The sequence below is a fragment of the Daucus carota genome, chromosome 8, assembly GCF_001625215.2.
Source record: "Daucus carota subsp. sativus chromosome 8, DH1 v3.0, whole genome shotgun sequence".
NCBI classification, from domain to species: domain Eukaryota; kingdom Viridiplantae; phylum Streptophyta; class Magnoliopsida; order Apiales; family Apiaceae; genus Daucus; species Daucus carota.
In genome coordinates this window covers 25151752-25176938 of record NC_030388.2, presented here as the reverse complement: position 1 = coordinate 25176938, position 25187 = coordinate 25151752, and the positions used below count along the sequence as shown (strand labels likewise).

The 25187-nt window shown below is 42.9% G+C and overlaps 2 protein-coding genes across 2 annotated transcripts; both read right to left on the bottom strand.

Annotated features, from left to right (window-relative positions):
* Positions 1-349: 349 nt before the first annotated feature.
* On the bottom strand, positions 350-3681 carry LOC108197435 (probable LRR receptor-like serine/threonine-protein kinase At1g14390). The gene is made up of 6 exons (XM_017365054.2): positions 2183-3681; positions 1951-2087; positions 1585-1825; positions 1311-1504; positions 827-1033; positions 350-740 (listed from the first exon to the last, which is right to left on the bottom strand). The coding sequence occupies exons 1-6, from the start codon at positions 3420-3422 to the stop codon at positions 495-497; spliced, it is 2265 nt and encodes a 754-aa protein (XP_017220543.1). The 5' UTR covers positions 3423-3681; the 3' UTR covers positions 350-494.
* Positions 3682-20139: 16458 nt separating this feature from the next.
* LOC108200046 (probable serine/threonine-protein kinase PBL3) lies at positions 20140-24237 on the bottom strand. Its single transcript, XM_017368105.2, has 6 exons — positions 24040-24237; positions 22321-22664; positions 22098-22233; positions 21176-21312; positions 20947-21070; positions 20140-20847 (listed from the first exon to the last, which is right to left on the bottom strand). The coding sequence occupies exons 1-6, from the start codon at positions 24107-24109 to the stop codon at positions 20387-20389; spliced, it is 1272 nt and encodes a 423-aa protein (XP_017223594.1). The 5' UTR covers positions 24110-24237; the 3' UTR covers positions 20140-20386.
* Between the last annotated feature and the right edge of the window lie 950 nt (positions 24238-25187).

The window sequence follows — 25187 nt, the reverse complement described above, 5'->3', positions numbered from 1 at the left end:
ACAACCGAAAACCTCTAGCTAAAATTTTTTTGACATATTAAAAATAAAACAATTTAATTAATAATTTGAAAAACTCATACTCCAATCATACTTTGTCCCTCTTATGGATGGCTAAATTTGTCGAATCTCTACGGGTCTGTAAGAAATCTGTAGAGAGATTGCACATCATTTATTCCAGAAAAGTATAAAAAATTGATGTGTATCAAAAGAATCGTATATCAAGGTTTAAAAATATCGAAATTTATTAAAGAAATTTTATAAATTTATTTTTTTGAGCAAATTTTATAAATTTATTAAACAGAGTTTCACATACTGCATCATTCCATGGAAACTTTTTCTCCCCCAAAAATCTAACAAAAGAACCGAGCACATTTTTAGTTATTTAGCTGTTCCACTTTGTTGCCCAATTAGGCAAGTTCAGTGTTATGAAATGTCACTAATTATAAAAACAATCTTGTTACACTCAAAATCATTCCAAAGATTTTATATACACATCATACTCTGGTGTCCAGGTTTCCACTACTGTTCCATCCTTCTTGAACCTGGATTGAATACTGCAGGTGCCAAACAACATCATCTATCGATGGTCTTGAGCTCGAATCGTCCTCGAGACAATGGACAGTAATCTCAACCGCAGCTTTTAACGATCCGTATGCAAATGTTCCTCGTAGAGAAGGATCTGCTAAGTCACTCATTTTTGGTGATGAGTCTGGCATGACATCTGTTAAGTTTGTCTCCAGCTGCAAAAGATGTTTATTGTGCTTGTTTAAGTACAACTGGGAGATGTAACATAGTGAATAAAAGAAAATGAGATCATTACATGTACCTGTAGCTTCATTTCAGCTATTTCAGACCTGGAGTTGAATAGTTTGCCAGTAATAACTTGTAGGAGAATTACACCGAGTTGGTAAATATCATCTTTTTCGGGATTTTCACAGGCGTATAATGAGCTTTCACGGGCCGTCTCAGAATTCTTTACATCCCTGTTAAGAGGGCTCCTTACATCCCTGTTAAGAGGGCTTTCAAGACCAACCTGAAACATGGAACAATTGAATATTGAATAAGTAGTTCGACGCTATATATAAAAGGGTCTTTCTGCTGTGTGCTCATGACACACACTAACTACTTTTTACTTAGGCAGAAGATTTTGATTGGTGGACATTTTTGTGCATACAGGGAGCCATCATTACTAATAGAATTGGAGCCAATAAAAATCTGTCACCTAACCAGAAAGTGGTTGTTAGTGTGTGCCCATGGGCACACATTAGAAAATCCGCTTATTAAAATCTACTTTTGTTGTGTTAACAGACCTTAGAAGGAACAGGCAATGTGTAACTACTGATTTTTGGATTGAGATTTTCGTCCAACATTATGTTCTTCATCTTGATATTGTTCCCAAAATGTCCCGGGGCTACCCCTCTGTGCAGGAATTCGATGCCCTTTGCAACACCAATTATGATGCCCATTCTCTGTGGCCACTTGAGAACTTCTCGCTTTCTCCAGTCTACATAGAGGATGCATCATAAACAGATTCAAATTTAGAAAAATCTTAACTTAAAAGGAATACATGGTGATAACTGATACCTTTGAAATGATCCCTCAGTGATCCATTGATACTGAATTCTTGAACAACATAAATAGTGGTCAAATTGGGATTGCCTACGTTATTAGCAATGCAGTGTCCAAGAACACTGACTAGATTCTGGTGCCTTAGCTTCGATAGACTTTCTTTATACTGTTTCATTATCTGAGGTGAATGCTTATGTTTCACGTTCATACGTTTCAGCAGTACTGGAGATCCGTCCCTAAGCCAAGCATTATAGACCTGTGAAAATTCTATAAATTAAGCAAGTCTGTGCAACAAGAATAGAATTAACGGATACAGAATCTCCAAAATACTAAAATTGCAGGAAGAAACAAGGTACGGAACCGAGGTTGAAAAGTTTTTACCTGCCCTTGAGAGTCTTCCCCTACTAAGTTCGAATAGTCAAAGTTGTTGCTTGCATCATGTATTTCCTCCCAAGTAAAGATTTGATAAGGCGGGAGACCAAAGGTTGCCATTCTTCTCATTGTTTGTGGTCTATGCCCTTTGCAAACGCGTAAAATTAAGCCAGATCAGAAAGTATGATGTTTGAACAAGCTAAGAATTAAGTTTATATCATATAAAAAGGAAATGCCTTACTGCTATCCACAATAGGAGAGCCCCGGGCTGGGTTTTGGTCGAAGATAAAGCCATTATCTTTGTGATGTCTAGCTTTTGCAGCTGCTTTTCTTCTGTAAATGATGAAAACAAGTATCCCAATTGTGCACACAATTCCCACAGTTGCTCCAATAATACCAAGAACAATCCCAAGTTTCATGGTTGTTCGCTTCTTTTGATTCATAGCTGGAGGCTTGACAGCCAAGGCCTCTTTCTGGCAAAATGAGTATCTGTGCTGATATTTTGAGCTTGAATTAGACAGGCAATTCCACCAACTAATTACTGTCCGGTTCTGAGAATTTGATTGGATGCAAACAGGCAACTTTCCGATCAAAAAATTATTAGAAATGTCCACGTACTTAAGATTTTTGTTGCAGGATACATTTTTGGCAAGTTCACCACTGAGATGATTCCTGGACAGACTGAGGTACTGAATTGATTGAAGAGAAAACAGAAAGGAAGGAATCGGACCACTTAGTTTGTTGGCAGAGAGATCAAGTCTTTCAAGTCTGTCATAACTTTGAAGAGCAGAAGGAATTTCAAATTTCAGAGAATTGTTTTTTAAAGTGACACTAACCACATTGCCACTTAAAGATGGTAATCTAGGCCCCAAGTGATTGTTACTCAAGTCAAGTTCTTCAAGATTTTGTAAACCTTTTAGATTCGGAATTCTCCCATACAAGACATTATCAGCCAAAACAAGATTTTTAAGATTCTTGATTGTGGCAATGGATGCAGGAATGTTTCCATAGATTTGATTTGAACTAATGTTCAATACTTCAAGAGACCCTAAAAGATCGATGTCACGAGGTAATGGACCCCATAGTCCTAACGAAACAAGTGACAGAACTTTCAAATTTGAAAGGTTTGTTAGTGTAGAGAAGAATGAATGAATAGAGAAATTTTTGGACAGACTTCGCGGATTTGTGATATTTCCAACGACACTCAATTCTGTTATATGATTACCTGAGCAAACGACAGCTAGAGATTGCGAGGGAGGAAGACTGCAAAAATTTGTCCAGTTATTCCAACCTTGGAGCACTTGTGGATATTCAAGAAGTTGTTGGACTTGGAGAAGAACATTTGTCTCCGAAGCAGCTATCTGTGCATTAGAGGACCGAAGAAACAGAAGAGAAAGTAAACCAAGAAACAATGCTTTCATCATTCCGGTTGACATTAAAATGGATTCAGAGTGTAAATTCTGTGTAAAACAAGGCTGCATTCGCTAAGGCATGACTTTGAACTCAGAAAATATGGTTTGGAACAATGTCGGGTTTTGATTATTCAAGTATCAGACACGGGTACAATTACGGTTGTTCTAGGTAGTGAAGAGCACAGAGTACGACCTTGTTGACGAATATAAGAATTGAATCCTTGAAGATTATTAGGATCCATAATTTCAAAATCCACGGCTCCTAGTAAAGTAACCAATGATAAAAGTAACAATGATGAACAGATGAAGCACAAGTTTGGCCTGTTTTAAGTTGCATCCAGCAGTTTTGAGTTATACAAAGAGTGCTGCAGTCTTTATTGTTTTTGGCGTTTTTAATGACTTTGGTTTTTTTCACCCTGTGACATTAAGATATTTATAAGTGGAAGTATGAACTATTTTAGAGACGAGTTCTGAATTATTTATATAGCCAGATTTATATTATTTATCTACTGTCTTTCAGCATGTTTATACAAACTGCAATAACCTGAATGCAGATCTACAGAGTATTCCGTTATTGTAGCTGATTTGCGTTTTCATTTAATTAACACACTCAGCTTATTTTTGACAAGATTCAAACCCGCACAGAATGTCTTCAACGAATTCGAACTCGTGACCTACTCTGATACCACTTTTTAGGATCAAGCGCGTATTAGTATACCAAAAAAGCTACTATAACCTTTATAATGTAGAAGTCGGAGCCAACATTTCGATTTAAGAAGATGCTGGACAACTCCAACAGTATGTTGATTAAGAAAGAGTGTTATCTTATGATTCTGTATCTAGTCGTCGATATGAGCAGAAGATGATTTGTACTGATATACAATAGTACTGAACCTAGTCACAAATATGACTAGATTAACTTTGGAGAATCATTGTAAAGCTGTTGGCATTATGGTATATCCTCTCCTACTACTACTTGTACTTTGTTCTTTGATCCTCTGTTCTCAATCTTTTCTCATCGTCCGAATCTATCACAGTACATTAGAGTCTGGTCCTGACCTTTTCGCCTTTACATTCATGCAGTGGCACTTTCTAGAATTGCATTTTCATTTTAGTAACAAATATGTAAGTCTTCAACATTTTGCTAATAAGCTGCTTAAGTCGGAGACTAGTTAATAATCACTCCTTAAAGCCACTGTTCTCCCCTACATAAATGTTGTCCTTTTGCTTAGGCCTGGCTAATAAATTTAGGATAACAAGATCGTGTCAGACCTAATGAAGTGTGATAACGCCAGTCTCCGATCCCGGTCCTTCCTCCGCCGTGACTGGTGGTTCCGTGGTGTAGCTACTGGATGGGAGCCTACAAAACAACGCCGGCGGGGGGGTTTGGCCCCAAAGCGCCTCCGGCGTGAGAGTAAGCGTAGGTTTCGGAAGGATAAAGATAAGAGAAAGTGTTATCTATGTGTGGTGGGTGAAGGTGTTTGGCTGGAGGTTGCTGGTGGCTGAGAGTGTTTGAGTATATGCTGAGTGTAAGTGTGTGAGAGAATGAGTGTAAAGAGAAGTTACCCTTGAACTCCTGATCTTGGTCCTATTTATAGGCCAAGGATTAGGGTTCAAGGGTGCGTACCTGGATCCTGGTCCTACACGTGTAGGGGTTTGATCCCCTACACGTGTCCAGGTGTCAGCGTAGGAGTAGTATTTTGGAATGTTCCTTGGCTTGTCTCTATCGCCAGTAGTTGACCGTTATGTTTGTCTTTATCGTGTCAGTCTGCGCCTTGTGCAGCAAGTGTCGGCTGGTACATGTGTATCCGGGTGAGTAGTAAGTTTCATGTGCCCGGGTAAGCAATCATGTCCGGGTTGTTTTCACCTGTCAAGGCTGGGGGTGCCCTGTGGTGTTGGTGGCTACCCGGGGTGGAGGTTCCTCTGAAGGACCCGGGTGCTGCTTCTGAAGGACCCGGGTGTTGGTTAACCGGGTTATACCCTATCATTTGCCCCCCACTCCCTTATATAGATTTTCTATGTGAGGGAGTAAAGTGTAGTTTCAGTGCTGATTCCCCGGTCGAGTGGATCCGGATGAGAGTACAAGCTTATTGTTGCCCCCCGGCCCGGGTAGATATATGAGTTGTTCGCTTTTCATTCTGAGTAGATCCGGGTGGGGGTAGGGGTGTTGCGCTTTCGCCATCCTGCCCGGGTTGAGTGGGCCTCATCGGTCAGCTGTTCTTCCGCGTTTCTGGATCCGGGTAAGGCTATAGCCCGGGTCAAGGGATGGTGAAACGGTCGAGATGTGCGGAATTCAGACGGGTGGCGTGTCTTGGGAGTTGCACCGACGCGTCTTTTGAGGAGAAGTAAATTAGAAACGGCTGTAATAATTGCTATGTGGCCAATGGGGAATTGCCACGTGGCCTATCAGTACGTTTATGTATATAAATACACGCATCTCTGCTTCACTTCTCCATTTTCACTTCAGTTTTTACTTGTTTTCTCTGCCCTTTCTTCAAAAACCGCTCGTTCGTGCACTTCTTTTCGTCGGAGTTTTTGCCGATTGTTGCCTGCGGCTTCGCTCTTTTTCCTCGTCTTTGTACCAAGTAAGTGATTCACTTCGCTTCTTCCTTTTATATTGTTTCGTCTGATATGTGCTTGATGCTGTCTTGGTAATCTTTGAATGTTGCTGGTGCCCTGTTTGCATTTTTGTTTTGATATTGCATGTGTTCGTCGCGGGTTTGCAAGACTAGTTTGTGGTTTCGTGTTTTGATTTGAGATGGCTTGATGTTTGGGGTTTTGGTTTTTGAAAATCTGGGTTTTGGTTTGGAATTTCTCGAGTGTATATGTATGTATATGTGTATAGTGAGTGTATAACGGCTGGGGGTTTGAGTTTTGATTCTTGATTTTGTTTTGAAATTTCTGTGGAAATGTTTGTGGCGTTTGGGATTCTTCGGTGATTTGAACTGGACCCGGGTTATATAGTTATACCCGGGTTGGGTAGATTTAGGAAATGGTTGTTTTAGGTGTTTGTAAGTCGTGAGAGTATTTGCCCGGTTATGTATTTTAGGTCCGGGTAGGGGTTTCGGGTTGCTTTGTTTTCGTACTTGGAGGAATTTTGTTGCGTTGTAGTGTGTATGCGGGACCCGGGTAGCTTTCTTGTATGTAGTACTCTTCTCCCAACGAAAACCCGGGGAAAGGAGAGGACCCGGGTAGAGTAGGGTGAGTTGTTGTAGTTGGTATCCGGGTAGTGTTGCTTGTACTTGGTCGTTTCTCTTTTCTTGATGTTTTTCTACATAGGATTAGGATGGGATCCGGACCCAACTAAAATCTGTAAACCATATGTGAATTCTAAAACTGACCCGGGTTGCCTTTTTTATTTAGGTTTATGGTCCGGATCCCTAGGCCGCCAAGGAAAGAGATCGTTGCTTACTCAGCTGTACCCGGGGAGTTTTCTAGTGACACCGAGTGCGACGAGGTCCATACTCTGGCTCACCGTGCTCGGGTAAAGATGGCTGAAAGAGAAGTTTCTTCCTCGGGAGTGGTGTCCGAGTTCCAAAAAGTGACAAAGACGATCGGGAAGCAGGTTATTATGTCCCCGGAAGGTATCTGGTGTGACTCTAAGTCTTACTTTGTTACCAAGGCTCCCCTGGTCGAGGAGAAGGGGTTTTACACCAACATGTCCGGATTCTACAGGCGTAAGCACCCAAACGGGATGTTGGGACCTTACAGTAAGGAGGAGTTTGATGAAAAGTTCCGGGAGCTGATTGGGATCCGGGCTCCGTTCCCGCTGAAGAGCCATATCAGGGAAATGTCTCCGGACGCGGCCGATCGAATGATCCGGGCCGCTTTCCAATTGCCTCCGGAAGTCGAGTGGAGGTGGCCTGTGCCCGGGGAAATGATTTACCACCGGCCCGCAGATGGTTTCGTCCCGGTGTGGATGGAACATCTTCGATCCGGGTGGAATCCCCGATGGCATATTTTCTTCAAGCACCTATGTAAATATGAGTGGAAGGTGTCTCCGATGCAGCTGACTCCGAACGCGGTCAAGTGGATGACCTGGTTTCTGTGGGCTTGCAATAAGATGAATTGCTATCCCACTTTGAGGCTGTTCCGCATGCTGTTTCAGTTTAAGAAGTCCGGGGTGAAGCCCCTATATGAACTGCGCTTTCGCTCAAAGGAGTGTGGTCTGGGAACCGGGTTTGTGAGCCCGGTTATGCATCAAAGTTCACTGAAGGGCTGGAACGGCGAGGTCCTCATGCTGAAGGGCCTAGACCTGGGTTTCATGCCTTATATAGAGGTAGATGATAAGGAGGTGAAGACGGACTCTGGGGCGCCCGGAGCTACTGGGGAGTTCCGGGCTCAGTTGGTCGAGTTTTGTAATTGTCTCGGGTTTCAGCTGACCCGGGATACGTTTATGCAGCACAACAAATTGCATGAGGGCGGTTGTGAGTTGCATCTCTTCCTTAGTCTTTTATTTCACTTTTGTAGTCTTGTCCGGGTCTTCTTCGTCTTACGTCTGCTCCTGTTTTGTCCGGGTCTTCTAGTTGGTAATCTTGTGTTGCTGTATTGTCCGGGTCTCTTTGTTTGTGATGTGTATGTCCCTTAGATAATTTTTGTTGCCATATTTCTTTGTATTGACCCGGGTTCTTTGGTTCTTTGGCAGGTCTTCCCTACTTCGACCCGGATCTCTGGAAAGATATGTCTGCTAACGACTCCTTTGCTGCCGCTTTGAGGAACTTGGGGGGAGTTCATACCCTTCCCAAGCCTCAGCCGAAGGATAAGTCGGCAAAAAAGAAGAAGAGGGCTGTGAAGAGGGGGGAGTCCGGGTCCTCTCGTCAGGAGACGGAGGGGACTGGCAACTCGAGTGCAACTCCGGATCCAGAGCTGCAGGTGAGGGACCCGGAGTTGGATTCTGAAGCCCTGGAGGTGGAGAGTCCGGTCCTGGAGCCAAAGAGGAAGAAGAAGAAGATTGATTCTTCTCAGAAGCAAGTGATTGATATGACGGGAGGGGATCCGGGAAAGTCTGCGATGGAGGTGGTGGACTTGGGGGTCGAACTCGAGGGTGGTTCCCGCCCTGCGCCCAAGTTTGGGAAATATCCGGTCAAGAAAGTGATTGGATTGATGTCCGAGCTCCCCTCTGACCAGGATTGGGAGATGATGGAAGATCAGGGTCTGGTCGAGAATTTCAAGGAAATCGGGGACCTGTGGGGCCAGGTAATTTTCCTATCCGGGTTCAGTTTCCTTTCGTACTTTGCTTTGTCTTCCTTGTTTTTTATAATTCTGGTTTTGCTGACCCGGGTCCGATGTTTCTCTGCTAGCTCGGTGGTCGCTTGGCCGGGTTTAACACCCATGCTTTGGCAAACTTGAAGAAGGAGAGAGATTTCTCTATTGCTAACCACGCCAAAGCAGTGAAGTTGGAGAAAGACCTTGACATTGAGAGGTCGGCCCGGGAGGCGTTGGAATCGAGTTTGGCTACCAAAGTCAAGGAGGCTGAAGTTCGTAAGGAAGCTGAGCTCGGGCAGAGAGTCAAAGACGCTGAGACCCGGGCGGATGCGGCTGACAAAAAGGTGTCCGGGTTGGAGAAGGAGATTGCGGATCTGAAGTTGCAGCTGGAGACCCGGAAGGCTCCTGAAGAGGTCATTGCCGAGTTTCAGGAATCCACAGCCTATGCAGATGCTTTGGCGAAGGCTGCAGCCGCCGAAGTCATGCGCTGTTGGACTGTGGCTGAAAAGCATATCAAGACCGACCCGGGTGCCAATGCCCAGAGTTTCATCGACCTTTACATCGCTGCGAAGAATAAGATTTCTGCAGGCGGGGGGGAGCCCGAACCCTATGTGGACCCGGATCAGGAGGTGGACTCTGATTCCTCTGCCGACTCGGAACCCCTGGCCGATGAGACTCCTGCCAATGACCCTCCTGCTGATGATGTTCCTTCGGCTTAATTTCTTTTTTCTTGTTTTGAAGTACAATCATTTGTAAGGCTGAATTTGTTTCTGTTTGGATTTGGATATTTGTCCGGGGCCTATGTAGACCCGGGTTTATGGATGGTTGCTTTTGCTGTTTCCTAACAAATATTTCCTCGTCATATTTGTTTATGGATGGTTGCTTTTGCTGTTTCCTAACAAATATTTCCTCGTCATATTTGCCTGTGAATGCTTTCGTTTGCTTTACATGATTGCTGGGATATGTTTGCACTTAGAAAATTTCTCTAAGTAAATAAAAGTGGGTGGACCCGGGTAGCATCTATCCGGGTTGACTGCTTTAACATGTTTGCAGTTAGGAATTTTTTCTAAGTAAATAAAAGTGGTTGGACTCGGGTAGCTTCTACCCGGGTTGAGTGCCTAGATGTGTTTGCACTTAGAAAATTTTCCAAGTAAATAAAAATAGATGGACCCGGGCAACATCTACCCGGGTTGATTGCTTTAACATGTTTGCACTTGAAAATTTTCTAAGTGAAATGAAATGGATGGACCCGGGCTATATTTACCCGGGTTGACTGCTTTATACATGTTTGCACTTAGGAATTTTTCTAAGTGAAATGTAATGGGTGGACCCGGGCAATGTTTACCCGGGTTGACTGCTTTATACATGTTTGCACTTAGAATTTTTTCCAAGTGAAATGAAATGGATGGACCCGGGTAGACTTTTCCCGGGGTGATTGCTTGAATATGTTTGTACTTAGAAAATTTTTCCAAGTAAATGAAATAGATAGACCCGGGTAGATCTTCCCCGGGTTGATTGCTTTCTTTAGCTTTTATACTTGGAAATTTTCCAAGTTAGATTGTTGCATGGATGGATCCGGGTAGATCCTTCCTGGGTTGGTTATTGATATTGTTTGGTTGCCTTAGAAATTTTCTAAGTAAATAACAATATGGATTCATAAGTAGCAAAAGACTTCATTGATATTCAGATGATTACACAGCTTTGATAATCAAAAATACATGGTTGCTTTTTAGGAATATGTAGCTGTCTTCTGAGGTCTTTTCTTCCTGTTGGCTTTACTGATAGAATTTCCTTAACCTGAGGCCGTGCCAGGTGTTAGATACCTCTGACCCGTCCATGTGTTCTAGTTTGTAGGTACCCGGCCTTAGGACTTCTTTCACTTTATAAGGGCCTTCCCACTTAGGCATTAGCTTGCCAGTGTTTGTGGGATCAGAGGCCTCGGTGTCTCGTAGGACCAGGTCTCCTGCTTGGAAATTTCTGACCCGGGATTTTTTGCTGAAGTGATCCCGGGTCTTTTCCTTGTATTTTTCCATTTTCGCGATTGCCTGATCTCGAACTTCATCTACCAAGTCCAAGTTGACCCGGAGTCCTTCTTCATTGGCGATTTCATCAAAGTTGATTGCTCTATAGGAGGGTGACCCGACTTCTATTGGAAGCATTGCTTCGGTTCCATAGGCTAACTTGAACGGGGTTTCGCCGGTGCTTGTCCGGGGACTGGTTCGGTATGACCAGAGAACATGGGGTAGTTCTTCCGGCCATTTGCTCTTGCTTTCTTCTAGCCTTTTTTCAATTCCTCTCAGGAGGATCCGGTTGGTGACCTCTACCTGGCCATTTCCTTGAGGATAGGCGACTGAAGACTTCTTGTGCTTGATGCCACTTTCAGCCAGGTAGCTTTCAAAATCCGACCCTATGAATTGGGGTCCATTGTCTGATACCAGGACTCTTGGTAGCCCGAATCTCATTAAGATGTTATCCATGAACCGGATGACATCTTGTTGATTGATTGTTCTCATTGCCTTGGCCTCGACCCACTTGGTCATATAATCAATGGAGACAAGCAGGTATCTGAGGTCTCCTTTAGTCCGGGGAAAAGGTCCCATGATGTCTATCCCCCATACGGCAAACGGGATTGGGGATAAAACTGAAGAAGGTAGGACAGGGCTTACCCGGGGCACGTTGCTGAACAGTTGACAGTTCTTGCATCTTTTCACAAATTCCATTGCATCCTGGTGGATAGTCGGCCAGTAGTACCCCTGTCTGATGATTTTGTAGGCTAAGCTTTTGGCCGACATGTGGTCTCCACATATTCCTTCGTGGACTTCTCTTAGACAGTACTCGGATTCTTCTGGACCGATACATTTCAGGATCGGGGCTGAGTAAGTTCGTCGGAATAGGATCCCGCCCTCAACAAAAAATTTGGCTGCCTTGGCCTTCAGTCTTTGAGCTTTTCCTTTGTCTCCGGGTAACTCTCCCTTTTCTATGTAGTTGATCAGGGGAGTCATCCAGGTAGGGTCGTTGTTGATTTCAAAGATTTCTTCATGATCTATTGTTGGCTTGTGCAATTCCTCGAAATAGACTGAGCTATCCAGGTCTGCTGAATTTTGGACCAACCTGGAGAGGTTGTCTGCTTCAGCATTTTCTTCCCTGTTTACTTGCAAGATCTTGCACCCGGGGATCAGGGTAAGGTAGCTTTTCACCAAGGCTTGATACTTGGTCAGGATCGGGTCTTTGGCGAGGTATTCCCCATTTGTCTGCCTGACCACGATTTGTGAGTCGCTGTAGATGATAAGGTTCCGGATTGACAGTGTCCGGACCAACTTTAACCCCGCCAACAGGGCTTCGTACTCCGCTTGGTTGTTGGTTGCTGCGAAGTTGAAAGAGATTGCTGTCTTGATTACGAACCCATCCGGGCTTTTCAGGATTATCCCGGCTCCTGATCTTTCGGTTGTTGAGGAACCGTCGACATGAAGTATCCAAGCCTCCGGGTTGAGTTCTCCCGGGGCTTCCGGGTCAGTTTCCATGGGGGTTGTCTGGTTCTCTGGAAAGTTGCATTCCACTACGAAGTCTGCTAGGACCTGGGCTTTGACTGCTGTCCGTGGTAGGAATGTTAGGCTGAATTGGCTAAGTTCGATTGCCCAATTCACTAGTCTCCCGGAGATGTCAGGCTTGTGAATGATTTTCCTTAGAGGTTGGTCTGTGACGATCCTGATCTCTCTTCCCTGAAAGTAGTGTCTGAGTTTCCTGGAGGCGGTGATCAGCGCGAAAGCAAATTTTTCTAAGTTAGGGTATCTGGTCTCTGCATCTTTGAGGACCTGGCTGACATAGTAGACAGGCTTCTGCTGCCCGGCTTCTTCCCTGATCAGGGCTGCCCCAACGGCCAAAGGTCCGGCTGACAGGTATAGATAGAGAGGTTCTCCGGGTAGGGCTTTTGTCAGGATCGGGGGTTTGGACAAGTATGCTTTTATTTCGTCAAGAGCTTTTTGGCAATCCGGGCTCCATTCTACCAACTTCTGATTTTTCGCCCCTTTTAACAACTCAAAGAACGGTAGACATCTTTCAGCGAGTTTGGAGACAAACCTTCGAAGCGCTGCTAAGGACCCTGCTAGCTTTTGGACTTCTCTCTGAGTCCGAGGTGGTTGCATCTCTTGTACAGCTTTGATCTTCTCCGGGTTAGCCTCGATACCCCGGTTGCTTACCATGAAACCCAAAAACTTTCCAGCCTCTACCCCGAATGTGCACTTGTCTGGATTGAGCTTTAGCTTAGTTCTTCTCATGTTCTCAAAACATTCTCTGAGATCTGAAATGTGACCCGGGACTGATGTAGATTTGGAGATGATGTCGTCGACGTAGCATTCCAAATTTCTTCCAAGTTGGTCTTTGAAAATTTCATTCATTGCCTTCTGGTATGTAGACCCGGCGTTCCTTAACCCGAAAGGCATCAGTTTGTAGGCATATACTGCTCTGTGGGTTATGAAGGCTGTTTTGGCTATGTCTGCTGGGTTCATCTTAACCTGGTTGTACCCGGAGAAGGCATCCATAAAGCTTAACATCAGGTGTCCTGATGTGGCATCAATAAGCTGGTCTATGCTTGGTAAAGGATAAGGGTCCTTCGGGCATGCCGCATTCAGATCTGTGTAGTCAACACACATCCTCCACTTTCCGTTTGCTTTCTTTACCATGACTACATTAGCTAGCCACTCCGGGTATTTGATCTCGCAGATGATATCCGCCTTCATCAATTTGCCAACTTCCTCATCTATTGCTTTCTGCCTTTCTGGTGCGAAATTTCTTCGTTTTTGTTTAACAGGCTTCTTTTTGGGATCGACGTCGAGGCTGTGCATTGCCAATGATTCATCCAACCCGGGCATGTCGTCCGGGCTCCAGGCAAAGACATCTGCATAGCTCCGGAGTAGTTGGATGAGTTCCTCTTTAAAAACGGTATTCAGGCCTTTTCCAATTTTGACTTTCCTTGCCGGGTTGTCTTTCTCGATCAGGACAGACTCGGTTTCGACCGCAGCTTCGACCTTAGTCAATTCTTGTGCCGAGATCATTTGTTGGATCCGGGCATCGGTGTTCTTTTCAACAAAATTTTGAGCTGGGCTCATGGTTGCTTTCTGGTTGCTTTGTCCAGGACCAGGGTTGGTTGCTCCCGGGTTCTGACTGCCCGGGTCTAGGTCGATGACCTGGACTTCACCCTTAGGGTTTGTTCTCGGGTAAGGCCGATGCTTCTTGTTACTTCTCTGTTTTTGGAAGACGGTAGCCTTTCTCTTATTGTCCAGGTGCGTTTCTGCCATGATCAAGGCTTGGCTATAACACATCCCGGCTGTCGCCGAATCTCCTCTGACTTCCCCTACCCCGAACGGGGTTGGGAACTTGAACTTTAGGTGTGGGATGGAAGTAATAGCTTCGATCTTGTTCAGACCTGGGCGGCCGATGATCACGTTGTAAGGGGAGGGTGTATCCGTCACATAGAATTTGATGGTATGAGTGACTTGGTTCGGAAGAGTTCCGAATCGGACTGGGAGATAAAGTGTGCCAAGGACCGGGACAATGCTGTTCCCGAATCCATATAAAGGATCCTCCCTGTAGTCGTTCATCCGGATGCTTCCTAGTTCCATTCGATCCATGGTGTGTTTGAACAGAATGTTGGCTGAAGAGCCGTTGTCCACCAGGATCCTCCTCACTTCATTTTCGGCCATGTCAAGGGTTACCACTAGGGCTTGATTGTGACCCCGGGTAACACCCTCGAAGTCCTTGCTGCTGAAGGAAATGACTTGTTCAGGGAAGGCTTGGATGGACATGACTTCTTGACAGGAGTCCGGGCTGGGAGGAGGGGAACAGGATCCCCCCAAGACCACATTGACTATGTTTTTTTGTTTCCCCGAACCATCTCCTTTGTTTGCTGGGTTCCGGGCTATGTATTGCCCCATGTTGCCTTTGCTGATTTGTTCTTCAATGAAATACTTGAGGGATATGCAGTTTTCGGTTTTATGACCATGGGTACCATGGTAGTCACAGTGTCTGTTGGTAGGTCTGCTTTCAGGAGGAGTTTGCATGGGTTTTGGTGGGTAGTAGAAGGGTTTGTCCCGGACCTCCTTGAGTATGTCCTCGCGGGATCTGTTTAGAGGAGTCCATTCGGGCTCTGGTTTTGGTTCCCTGGTTGCTTTGTTTGGACCGGGGTCACTTCTGGACCCGGATCCCTGTTGGCTGGTCCTCTTGGAACCTGATTGCTGGATGAAATTTGTCTGTCTGTCCGGTTTGAATTTCTTATCCTGGTGATATTCTTTCCGGGGTCTATCCTCGACCTGTTTTCCTCTTGAGCTGCCCTGTCTGGTCATTCTCATGGCTTGAAGTACGTCGGTTTCTTTGATGAATTTTGCAGCCATGGCATAAGCGGCCGCCAGGCTCTGGGGTTCTTTGTTGATCAACTCGACAACATATCTCTCATTTTGTTCCGGGTCTAGGTTTCTTCTGAAAATGCTCAAAGCCTCACGCTCGTCGAGATTGGAGATTTTGTTGATTGCTTCCTGGAAACGTCTCATGTAATCTGAGAGTGCCTCATTGTCATACTGACGAACCGTTTCCAGGTGACACATATGAAGTTCATGTGTCTTGTTTGCTCGGAACCTTCTGAGGAAGGCTTCCCTGAAGTCTTTCCAGGATCCGATGCTCCGGGAGGGGATCCGGCTGAACCATCTCTGGGCCCCTCCCTTGAATGTGGATGCGAAGAAGCGGCATTTGGTCAGATCATTGTAGTAGTAGATCAAGGCTATCTGTTCAAAGTAGTGCAGGTGTTCCTCCGGGTCTCCCAGTCCATTGAAAGATTCAAAGTTGTAGTGTTTCATACCCTTTTGTCGGGGTATGGATTCCAAGGAGTGGCTGAAGGGAGTCAGGGTTCCCCCAATTTCAAGCCCGGAATCATTTCCGATTTTCCGGTTGAGTTCATTGATCATGTCTCTGAGGTTGGTTTGCCCCGGTCTCTCATCCTCGTCATCAGAGATGAGTTCGGGTGTTGTTTCCTTCCGGTAGCGCTTGGACCGGGATCCTTTTGTCAACTTTTCCTCTTCGAGTTGAATCCGAAGGGCGATTTTTTGCTCAAGTTTTTCTTCTTCCTCTTTCCGGATCTGTTCTTTCCTTTCAGCCAAGATTTTCAGCCGGGTTTCCTCACTTTCCTTTTGTTTCTTTTTCTTTGCTTTGTCTCCGATCCGGTCAAAGACGGAACCCCGGGATTGACGGCTGTTCCCGGAGTCCTCGGATTCGCCGATGTCCTCAAGTCTGCGGTTGCTTTCCCGGCGATCATGGTACTGCCGGATGGCTTCAGCCAACTCTACATTGGTGAGTTGGGACAGGTGGAGGGTGGTGACCGGGACATCGGTGTACTTGTACTGGTTTGCTTCGATCGTGACTCGTGCATCATTGGGGTTGATTGTTTGGTTCTCTTCCGGGTTCACATGTGTGAAAAGAGGTCCTGAGGCATGATCCTGGTTCGGGTTGTCCTGGTCTGTCTGAGGGTTGTCCGGGTTCTGGGGAAGACCCAGGTGGGAGCGTGTTCTTTTTGTCATGGTTTCGAGAACTCACACAGGGTGTATGGTTGCTGTTTTGGTGACAATGCTGTTTTGGTGACAATGCTCGCAAATAGTATAGATAGTGACAGGGTGACAGAAATAGTGTGTACAGGTAGTCAACTTACTATTTTCAGAAATACTATAAGTAGTTAAGTGACAAAATGTGACCAGGTGTGAGACAAAAGATTTTATGTGCTACAGACAAGATTAGGGTTTTGCTCAGGCAGGGTTTGCTATCATGCACACATCAAGAAAAACCATGGCTGAAGGTTTTGAGGAGCTGGGTGTTTTACGAAAGCTTACTGGTGTGATTTGGACCCCCGTTTCGGGGGTTTGTTGAAGAAGATGAGTCCAGTGGCACCGTGACCACAGGACAGAGGACACCTTCCCCTCCTTCTAGCGCCAAATGATAACGCCAGTCTCCGATCCCGGTCCTTCCTCCGCCGTGACTGGTGGTTCCGTGGTGTAGCTACTGGATGGGAGCCTACAAAACAACGCCGGCGGGGGGGTTTGGCCCCAAAGCGCCTCCGGCGTGAGAGTAAGCGTAGGTTTCGGAAGGATAAAGATAAGAGAAAGTGTTATCTATGTGTGGTGGGTGAAGGTGTTTGGCTGGAGGTTGCTGGTGGCTGAGAGTGTTTGAGTATATGCTGAGTGTAAGTGTGTGAGAGAATGAGTGTAAAGAGAAGTTACCCTTGAACTCCTGATCTTGGTCCTATTTATAGGCCAAGGATTAGGGTTCAAGGGTGCGTACCTGGATCCTGGTCCTACACGTGTAGGGGTTTGATCCCCTACACGTGTCCAGGTGTCAGCGTAGGAGTAGTATTTTGGAATGTTCCTTGGCTTGTCTCTATCGCCAGTAGTTGACCGTTATGTTTGTCTTTATCGTGTCAGTCTGCGCCTTGTGCAGCAAGTGTCGGCTGGTACATGTGTATCCGGGTGAGTAGTAAGTTTCATGTGCCCGGGTAAGCAATCATGTCCGGGTTGTTTTCACCTGTCAAGGCTGGGGGTGCCCTGTGGTGTTGGTGGCTACCCGGGGTGGAGGTTCCTCTGAAGGACCCGGGTGCTGCTTCTGAAGGACCCGGGTGTTGGTTAACCGGGTTATACCCTATCAAAGTGCTTGCTATCCGTCGGATCACGTATATATGCCTCAGTAATTTGCACTTTTTGTGATTGGTTTATAACATTATTACTTAGCGAAAAAAAAAAATAATTCATTGCGCTCTGGTCAAACGAATGTCACCAAAGACCACTATAGCCGCAACCTAAAATGTCAAACCCTCAGTGTATACTTGTGATTAGGCTTCTTTCTTAGTTTCCCAGCCTGAAGATGATTTAAGCTTCTGTTGACAGTCAGAATCTGAGATGGTGCATGCATGCAATTAGATTCTCTAAATTAAGTTCCCTGAATATTTGAAAACCGTCTTTGCTTCATTCTACTGATCCTAGAACAGGTAAGTCTATATATTTTTAACCTGATTTGCAGCAAGCAGGAAGTTTATCACTCTGAGCTGCTGCAAAGTGTGACCAAACGATGCATCTCAGAGTGTCCGTACAAGTGGAGATGCCAGTGATGTGGGCAAAGGGTGTTAAATTAAAGGTGGACAGTGTTGAATTAATGGTTACTTGCAAAGAGGATCATTATCCATCTCTGGTGCAGCGCAGGTGAGTTCTTTGATGCAGTTTTCAGTGCTTGAAGCTGTTCTAGTGTGGCTAAACTTCTGACATTCGTGATTTTGGCCTCACTTTGGGCGCGGAACTCAGGCACTGTAAGGCAAGGGTAGCAGCAGGGTGTGCTGCTTTACGAGGGTACTGCCCTCCACTTTCATATCCAGTATCTGAAGCAATATCCTTTTATCGCCTGCAGAATGCTCCACACCAGGCTTTGTCTCACTTTTTAATGTCAGTCTATGTCTACCTGTATATCCAAGGAATCTGTAATAAATGCAATACCAGAGCTACATTTGTATAATCTCCATACTTCAAGTATTAACATAATACTTAGCAAAAAAAGAAAAAGTATCAACGTAATACTGTCACTTTGTCAGGCTACAAACCTGTAGCAACATACTCAGGTGCAGCAAAGCCACGACACGAGTACCCTTTACTTAAATGGATAGCTGATTCATATTACTGGTTCGTCCAGCCTAAGCCAAACGAAAATCAGATTACTTGGCAGTTGGCATTCATCTCCTTCATTATTCCAGTATACAGTATTAAGTAGGAGTTGAAAATGGCAGATATAGTAATTTGCAATGTAAATTTTGCAGTGAAGGCACCTACGAGGATATTGGCCTGCCCTAGCAGCACCAGTAGCCGCTTCAGTTCTTGTAGAATGTAGCCCGAAAGAGTGGTTAGGCCCCTCTATCAAATGACCCCTGGAGTTCCCCCAAACACTTCAGTGGGAACAAATAGAAGTAATTCCCAATGAAGTGTTTGGAGAACCTCTGGGGGTAATCTGATTATCATAAACCTTAACATCTGCAACATGCATATCTCAACTGTTTTCCTTGCATGCTTATCATATTTTCATGTCTTAATAGTATATATAGCAATTTTTACGTAGTGCACGAGAAGACAGACTACTGTCACAACTACTGGGATGTTGATTCATCAAGAATGTTATCTTATCATTCTGTACCTAGTCGTCGATATGAGCTGAAGATCATGCCTAATGATATACAACAGTACTGAACCTAGTCATATATATGGCTAGATTAACTTCAGAGAATCATTGGCATCATGGTATATACTCTCCTACTAGTACCTGTATTTTATTCTACTCTGATCTTCTGTTCTAGTTCCTTTCTCATCGTCGGAATCTCCCTCAATACATTAGAGTTTGATACTGAGCGTTAACCTTTACATCTAGTAGCATTTTTTCAAATTACATATTCATCAAAGTGGGAAAATGTATCCAACATCTTTCTTACTAAGAGTTGCATCAGTCAGTGACTAGTTAGTAATCACTTTTTAAAGCCATTATATCTCCACTTAATTAATACTGTAATTGTTATTTAGGCCTAGCTAATAATTTTTTGCATAAGATTGTGATAGACGTGATAAAAAGAAAGAAGGATAGATCACTTATACTTTAGTACTTTTTCCGACTCTCCTGATGCGAGAGCTTTGTGCACTGGTACATCCTCAGTGGTAAGTGTCAAGATCTCATTTTATTCTTTTCTCATGTGGACAGACTAAAGTCGGAGATCAAGAAATGGGGCTAAAAAATCTGAGCATATATGTTCAATATCCATACCCTCAACAAAAATCATGTCCAGGTTCATAAATAAATGTGTGTTCTCAGATTTTCTTCTTAATAGGCACCAAGTGAGGTACTATATATCCTAAACAACCACATAAATCCTCTGTACAAATTGACTGAGTTCTGAAAATGTCATTGTTCCTTTGGAGTTCCCTTGACCACTTCATTGGCTAGCTTGAGCTCTAAAGATGTATTGCTCGTCTTTAAAGAGCTCGAAGTATCATCTAAGCTACTGAAGTGTTTGGGGGAACTCTAATGGTGCCGTGACAATACCAATTTAAGAACATCGACTAACCCCTCCAGAGTCCAGCTCCCTTGTTGCAGAACTGGAGATTAAGCGATGCATTGAGAGGCCTCCGGTCTGCAATTCGGTAATTCTTATTGTAGAGCTACCTTTCAAGCAGTTTAGGCAATCCAGAATACACTGTCACTTGGACCTGGAAATCGTGTAGTGTTTTCATGTACTTTCACGCATCAAAAATGAAAACCCAACCCGACACTAAATCTTTCGTGTACTTTCTTATTCCGATATTCAAAAGTCAAACACCATTTTGTATGGCGTGTCCGATTCATGTTTTCATGTCGTGTACCCGATTAACAAATCTAGTCATCCATGCTACTATTCTGCACATCCCCAATAGTCACATTTCTCACATCCATATAAAGACGCTCCCACTAGAACATGATTCAAGCTTCAGTGGATAGTGAGAGTGTAAGATGATGCATGCATGCTATATATTATGTAAAAACATGAGAAGTGAGAACTGGACCATAAAATTGTGACCAAATATTACAAGTATACAACTACATATACACAGCAGAGATACAGACAATCAGGATACAGAAATCTTACAACAAAATTCCCACAAATTTTGATAACCTTCTATGCTTCATTCTACTCCCGACAGCAGCTAATTCCCTTGTGCAATTTTTCACCTGATTTGCCCAAGCAGCAAGTAAATCACTATGAGGTGCTTCAGTGGGTGACCAAATGATGCATCTCAGTGTCTCCGTACATGTGGAGATTTCCGGTGATGTTGCAAAGGAGAGGCAGAGGGTGTCAAATTTAGAGGTGAACGGTGTTGATTCATTGGTGACCTGCGAAGAGGATCAGTAACTGTCTGATGCACCGCGGAGGAGTTCTGTGATGCAGTTTTTGGTGCTTGAATCTGTTCCAGCGTCGTTAGAACTTCTGACATACGTGGCCTTGCTTTAGGCTCAGACCTCAGGCAGTGTAAAGCAAGGGTAGCAGCAGAGTGTGCTGCTTTTTGAGGGTACTGACCCTCCAATTTGATGTCCATTATTCGAAACAGTTTCCTTTTATCGCCCAAATACGGTTTGGCCCATTCCACAAGACTCTGCTCCACACCAGGCTTTGTCTTATCAACAGCACGACGACCAGACAATAGCTCAAGCATAACTACGCCAAAGCTGTATACATCACTTTTTGATGTCAGGCGACCTGCTTATCCAAGGAAATTTTAAAATATGCATCACTGAAAACCGCATTCTATAAAATCCACAGTTGAAAATATCAACTCAATACTGTTAGGCTACAAACCTGTAGCAACATACTCAGGTGCAGCATAGCCATGAGTACCCATTACTTGAGTAGACACATGAGTCTTATCACCAGTTGGTCCTGCCTTAGCCAAACCAAAATCAGATAACTTGGCATTGAACTCCTGCGTGGCAAACAAAAACAAACAACGGTGATCAATATGACCATATTACAGCATACAGTATTATGAGGGAGTCAAAAATAGTAGAAAAATTAGGTTTGCAGTTACCGCATCCAGAAGGATATTGGCAGCCTTAAAATCACGGTAAATAACTTGCTCTTCAGCATCATGCAGGAAAGAAAGGCCTCTAGCTGCACCAATGGCCACTTTGATTCTTGTAGCCCAAGAGAGTGGTTGGGCTCCTCCTGGGAACAAAATGTAGCTTTTATACTTTAGGAGATGTTGTGCAATCGAAAGATTAAATCAGAAGTGTAGATTTGTGGTCTAGAACTTATACTTAAATCTGGAAGGTCAAAGGTGGAAGATTATAGAAGGGTAAATTGTCCCAATTCCCAAGTACTAAAACATACACAAATAACTTAAAACTGTTCACATAACTGGTAGAATCTAGATTTAAGTACTTCGAACACCAATTAATTTGTGTGTCCTGACTCAGAGTAAAGTTTGAACTACTAAGAATCTCACATACTACTCCCTAACAAATATAAACTAGCCTACAACACAGAAGAAGAATAATCCAAATGCATAGATCCATAGAATCATCTCTTTAGCTTGGTAAAGTAACAGCTGCATGTGTAACACTACTGTTTTGTCTAAAGACTAATCCTACTTGAGAGAAATTGAAGTTGTGTCCTGGCAGCACTCCTATGGGAATAATCTACATAGTTAGTAGTTACTCAATCTTGTCCTACCAGAGAAAGAGAGGGAGGGGGGGGGTGAAAAAGTATATTTTCTCAACTTGATTTAAAAAAAAAAAAAATACTAAACAAGAGAAAAATCACCTTCCTAATAAATATGTATTATACGGGGGGGTGGGGGTGGGGGGGTGTTGAAAAAGTATATCTTCTTCAAAAGATTGGATAAACAAGAGCAGAATCTTCTGCTATATTGATAAAATGTCTTATACATTAAAAAAAAAAATTAAAAGACATTTCGAACAAACAAAAGTTAATTAACTAGGAGTACTTACTTCTAAATAAATGATTTTCTAAGCTCCCCTTAGGCAAGAACTCGTATACCAAAAGTCGATTATCACCATCAGAACAATATCCAATAAGTTTAACAAGATTTGGATGATGCAGTTGTCCAAGATAGTTAACCTCTGTCTGCAAGAAATTATGCAATTGTTTATCAGCCAAGAAGGTAAGAAAAAACTGCTATTTATAGAGTAAAAGAATAAGTAAAGAACATACCAACCACTCCTTGTGCCCTTGAAAACCTTCAGGTTTAAGCTTCTTTACAGCAACGACCATTCCAGAACCAGGCTTTGCAGCAGAAAGCGAGTGTTGATCAATCCATCCTTTGAAGACATAACCGAACCCACCTTCACCAAGAAGGCTGTCAGGCCGGAAATTTCTGGTTGCATTTTTCAACTCCGTAAAGGAAAAGGCTTTCACATGGGGAGATGACAAAATTTCACTCTCAGATCTTGGAGTTGGAAGGCTTTCAGCACTGCTTCGCCAGCTGTAGGATGGAATGGTCACGCTAGAACGAGCTGAAGGAGTGGTTTTGCTGGCGGTTTTTAAGGATTCAGAGGCTGGAAAGAAATAAAAAACTGAACAGTGAAAATGATGCACTATGAGGAGTATACTGCTCTGAATCTCCGATACTATCATAATCCATAATAAATCAATTTCATATTACTTAATTTCAGTATAGTAAAAAGAATCATTACTTTCATTCTAAACCAACTGTCAATTAATCAAGCTTACTCATTCTTTCATATTTTAAAGCAGTAATAGAGCAGCCAATACCAGCATATGAACAAAGAGCTTGAAACTAGTGCAGAAGCTGTAAGAAGTGACATGTTTGCAGAATGTGATGGCGCTCTTAAACTTTATATCACTGCTGAAAAGTTTTGCAATATCGATAATGGAGATCAAGTGCAGTGAGTTTACTTCTATCACAATTTTCATGTTTATACTGAAACTAAGTCTCCCATAAACAGGACTCCTGCCTGAACATAAACATAATAAATCCTAGGGCGAAGTTTTGTAGCCACATAATTGTTACTGTAAAACTTACTTCATACAACTGCAGTTAAATATTAATTGCGTTTACATGTTTCTCTCCAAACAACTGTACTAAGGATAGTTTCCGCAACTAGTTCAAGATACAACATTTTTTACCCTGTTACTGAAAGCCTGACTTAATTTCTAAACATGAATGTTCACAGCTTAACATTACAGCAGGTAAATCGAAAGCAGTAAAAACATGACTTCCTGATTAATATCCGAAACAGACTGGTAGGCCATTAGCAATTATGTTTTTCAGAATACGACTGATAATGTCATTCATATCTTTATCTGAGCCCACATAAAAATACAGAAACCTTGCAGAACGCATTTAATTATCGAACCCCATAAAAAAGTTAGATACTGCATAGAATTGGGGAAGATACTATGGCATACTACTCAATTACTGACTCATTTTATTAAGGCTCACAAAACACAGTTAGCTAAGTAAAAGCTCTCTCTCTCTCTCTCTCTCCCTCCCTCCCTCTCTCTCTGTGTGTGTTAATTAAAAGGTCTGATTTTTACATTGCATTGCATAAAAAGATAGGAAAAGCAAAACTGGAACAGCAACAAAAATGAAAAAAGAATCTCAGAATATCAAAGAATGATATGAGCAAGCAGGTCAATTATGTTCACACCCACAAAGCTTCTTCTATTACCCTGTGAACCCCTATGAAGATTCTTTAATCAAGAACCTCAACTGCAAGATATAAGAACCTTAAATCCAGAAATGAAACGGATTACAAAATACAAACACCACAAAAAAATATTTCTATTACTATTTATGAAATCATAACAAAATAATGGAGTAACTCACACACACAAACAGAGAGAGAGAGAGAGAGAGAGAGAGAGAGAGAGAGAGAGAGAGAGAGATTTTTATGGAGGAAGAGTTACCAGGATGGGAGGTGTGTGTAGCATCAACTTTCGCAGAAGAAGAAGCAGGAGCAGCAAAGCAATTACCCATTTTTAGTAGCTGGCCTAAAATGAGAGAGAGAGAGAGAGAGAGAGAGAGAGAGAGAGAGAGAGAGAGAGGTGACTATTAGAAGAGATAACAGAACAAGGTATGTATGTACATTAGTTATCAAGTAGTAGAAGCCGAAGGCAAGTGTAGTAAGTTGGTAAATGAAGTCAAAACTCAAAACACATATACACTGCTATCTTTATCAATACAACGTGCAGAAATTATTATTTATTTATTTCTTACAAATATACCTGGCATGGAAAAATAGTACAGAAGCACAATTTCTTTTAGTAACTTTGTTTTCATTATCTATATTCGATAAAATTGTTAAATCCTGTCCATTTTTACTCTTAAGGATTGTTCTTCACTTTCTTTTTCGAAATATACCTCTCAAATTTTATATTTTAAAAATTTTCAAACAGTAAATTTTTACAAAGAAAAATACTACACTCTTCCATTTCTTCCCGCTCAATCAGAGCAAGTCCAATTATGATATGAAAATACATATACATATTGTAATGAAATAGTAATAGGTTCTGTTTGAGAATTAGCTTTTAACGGATTGAATTATATGTTTTGATTAGCAATTAGCGGTTGAAGGTGGGGAGTTCTAATGATTTTTCATATTTATAAAAAGATGATATTTGAAATTAAAATCTATACTTTAATATAATTTTAAAATAGCATGTAGTATCTAATTTTCTCAATTTTTAAATTTATCTGGCAGTATTATTTTAAATATCGATATTTATGTCTGTATGTATGACAACTACATCAAAATCCCTCCTTTATTCTATATCTTAGGGCTGCTCATGGGTTGTCCAACCCGTTCAAACCAACCCAACCCAACCTTGAACTAGGCCGACTAACCCGACCCATTCCAAACCGTGGGTTAATTGGGTTGATTTTTGGTTGAGCCGTTTATAATGGGTTGGGTCGAAATATGACTTTTAAAAACCCTAAACCAACCCAACCCGGTCAAAATATCTTTAACACTCTAATACTCCCTCCGTTTCTTTATTCTTTTCTCGTTTGATATGTCGGGACTGTTCATAACATGAGACTAATTACTAATTTACGT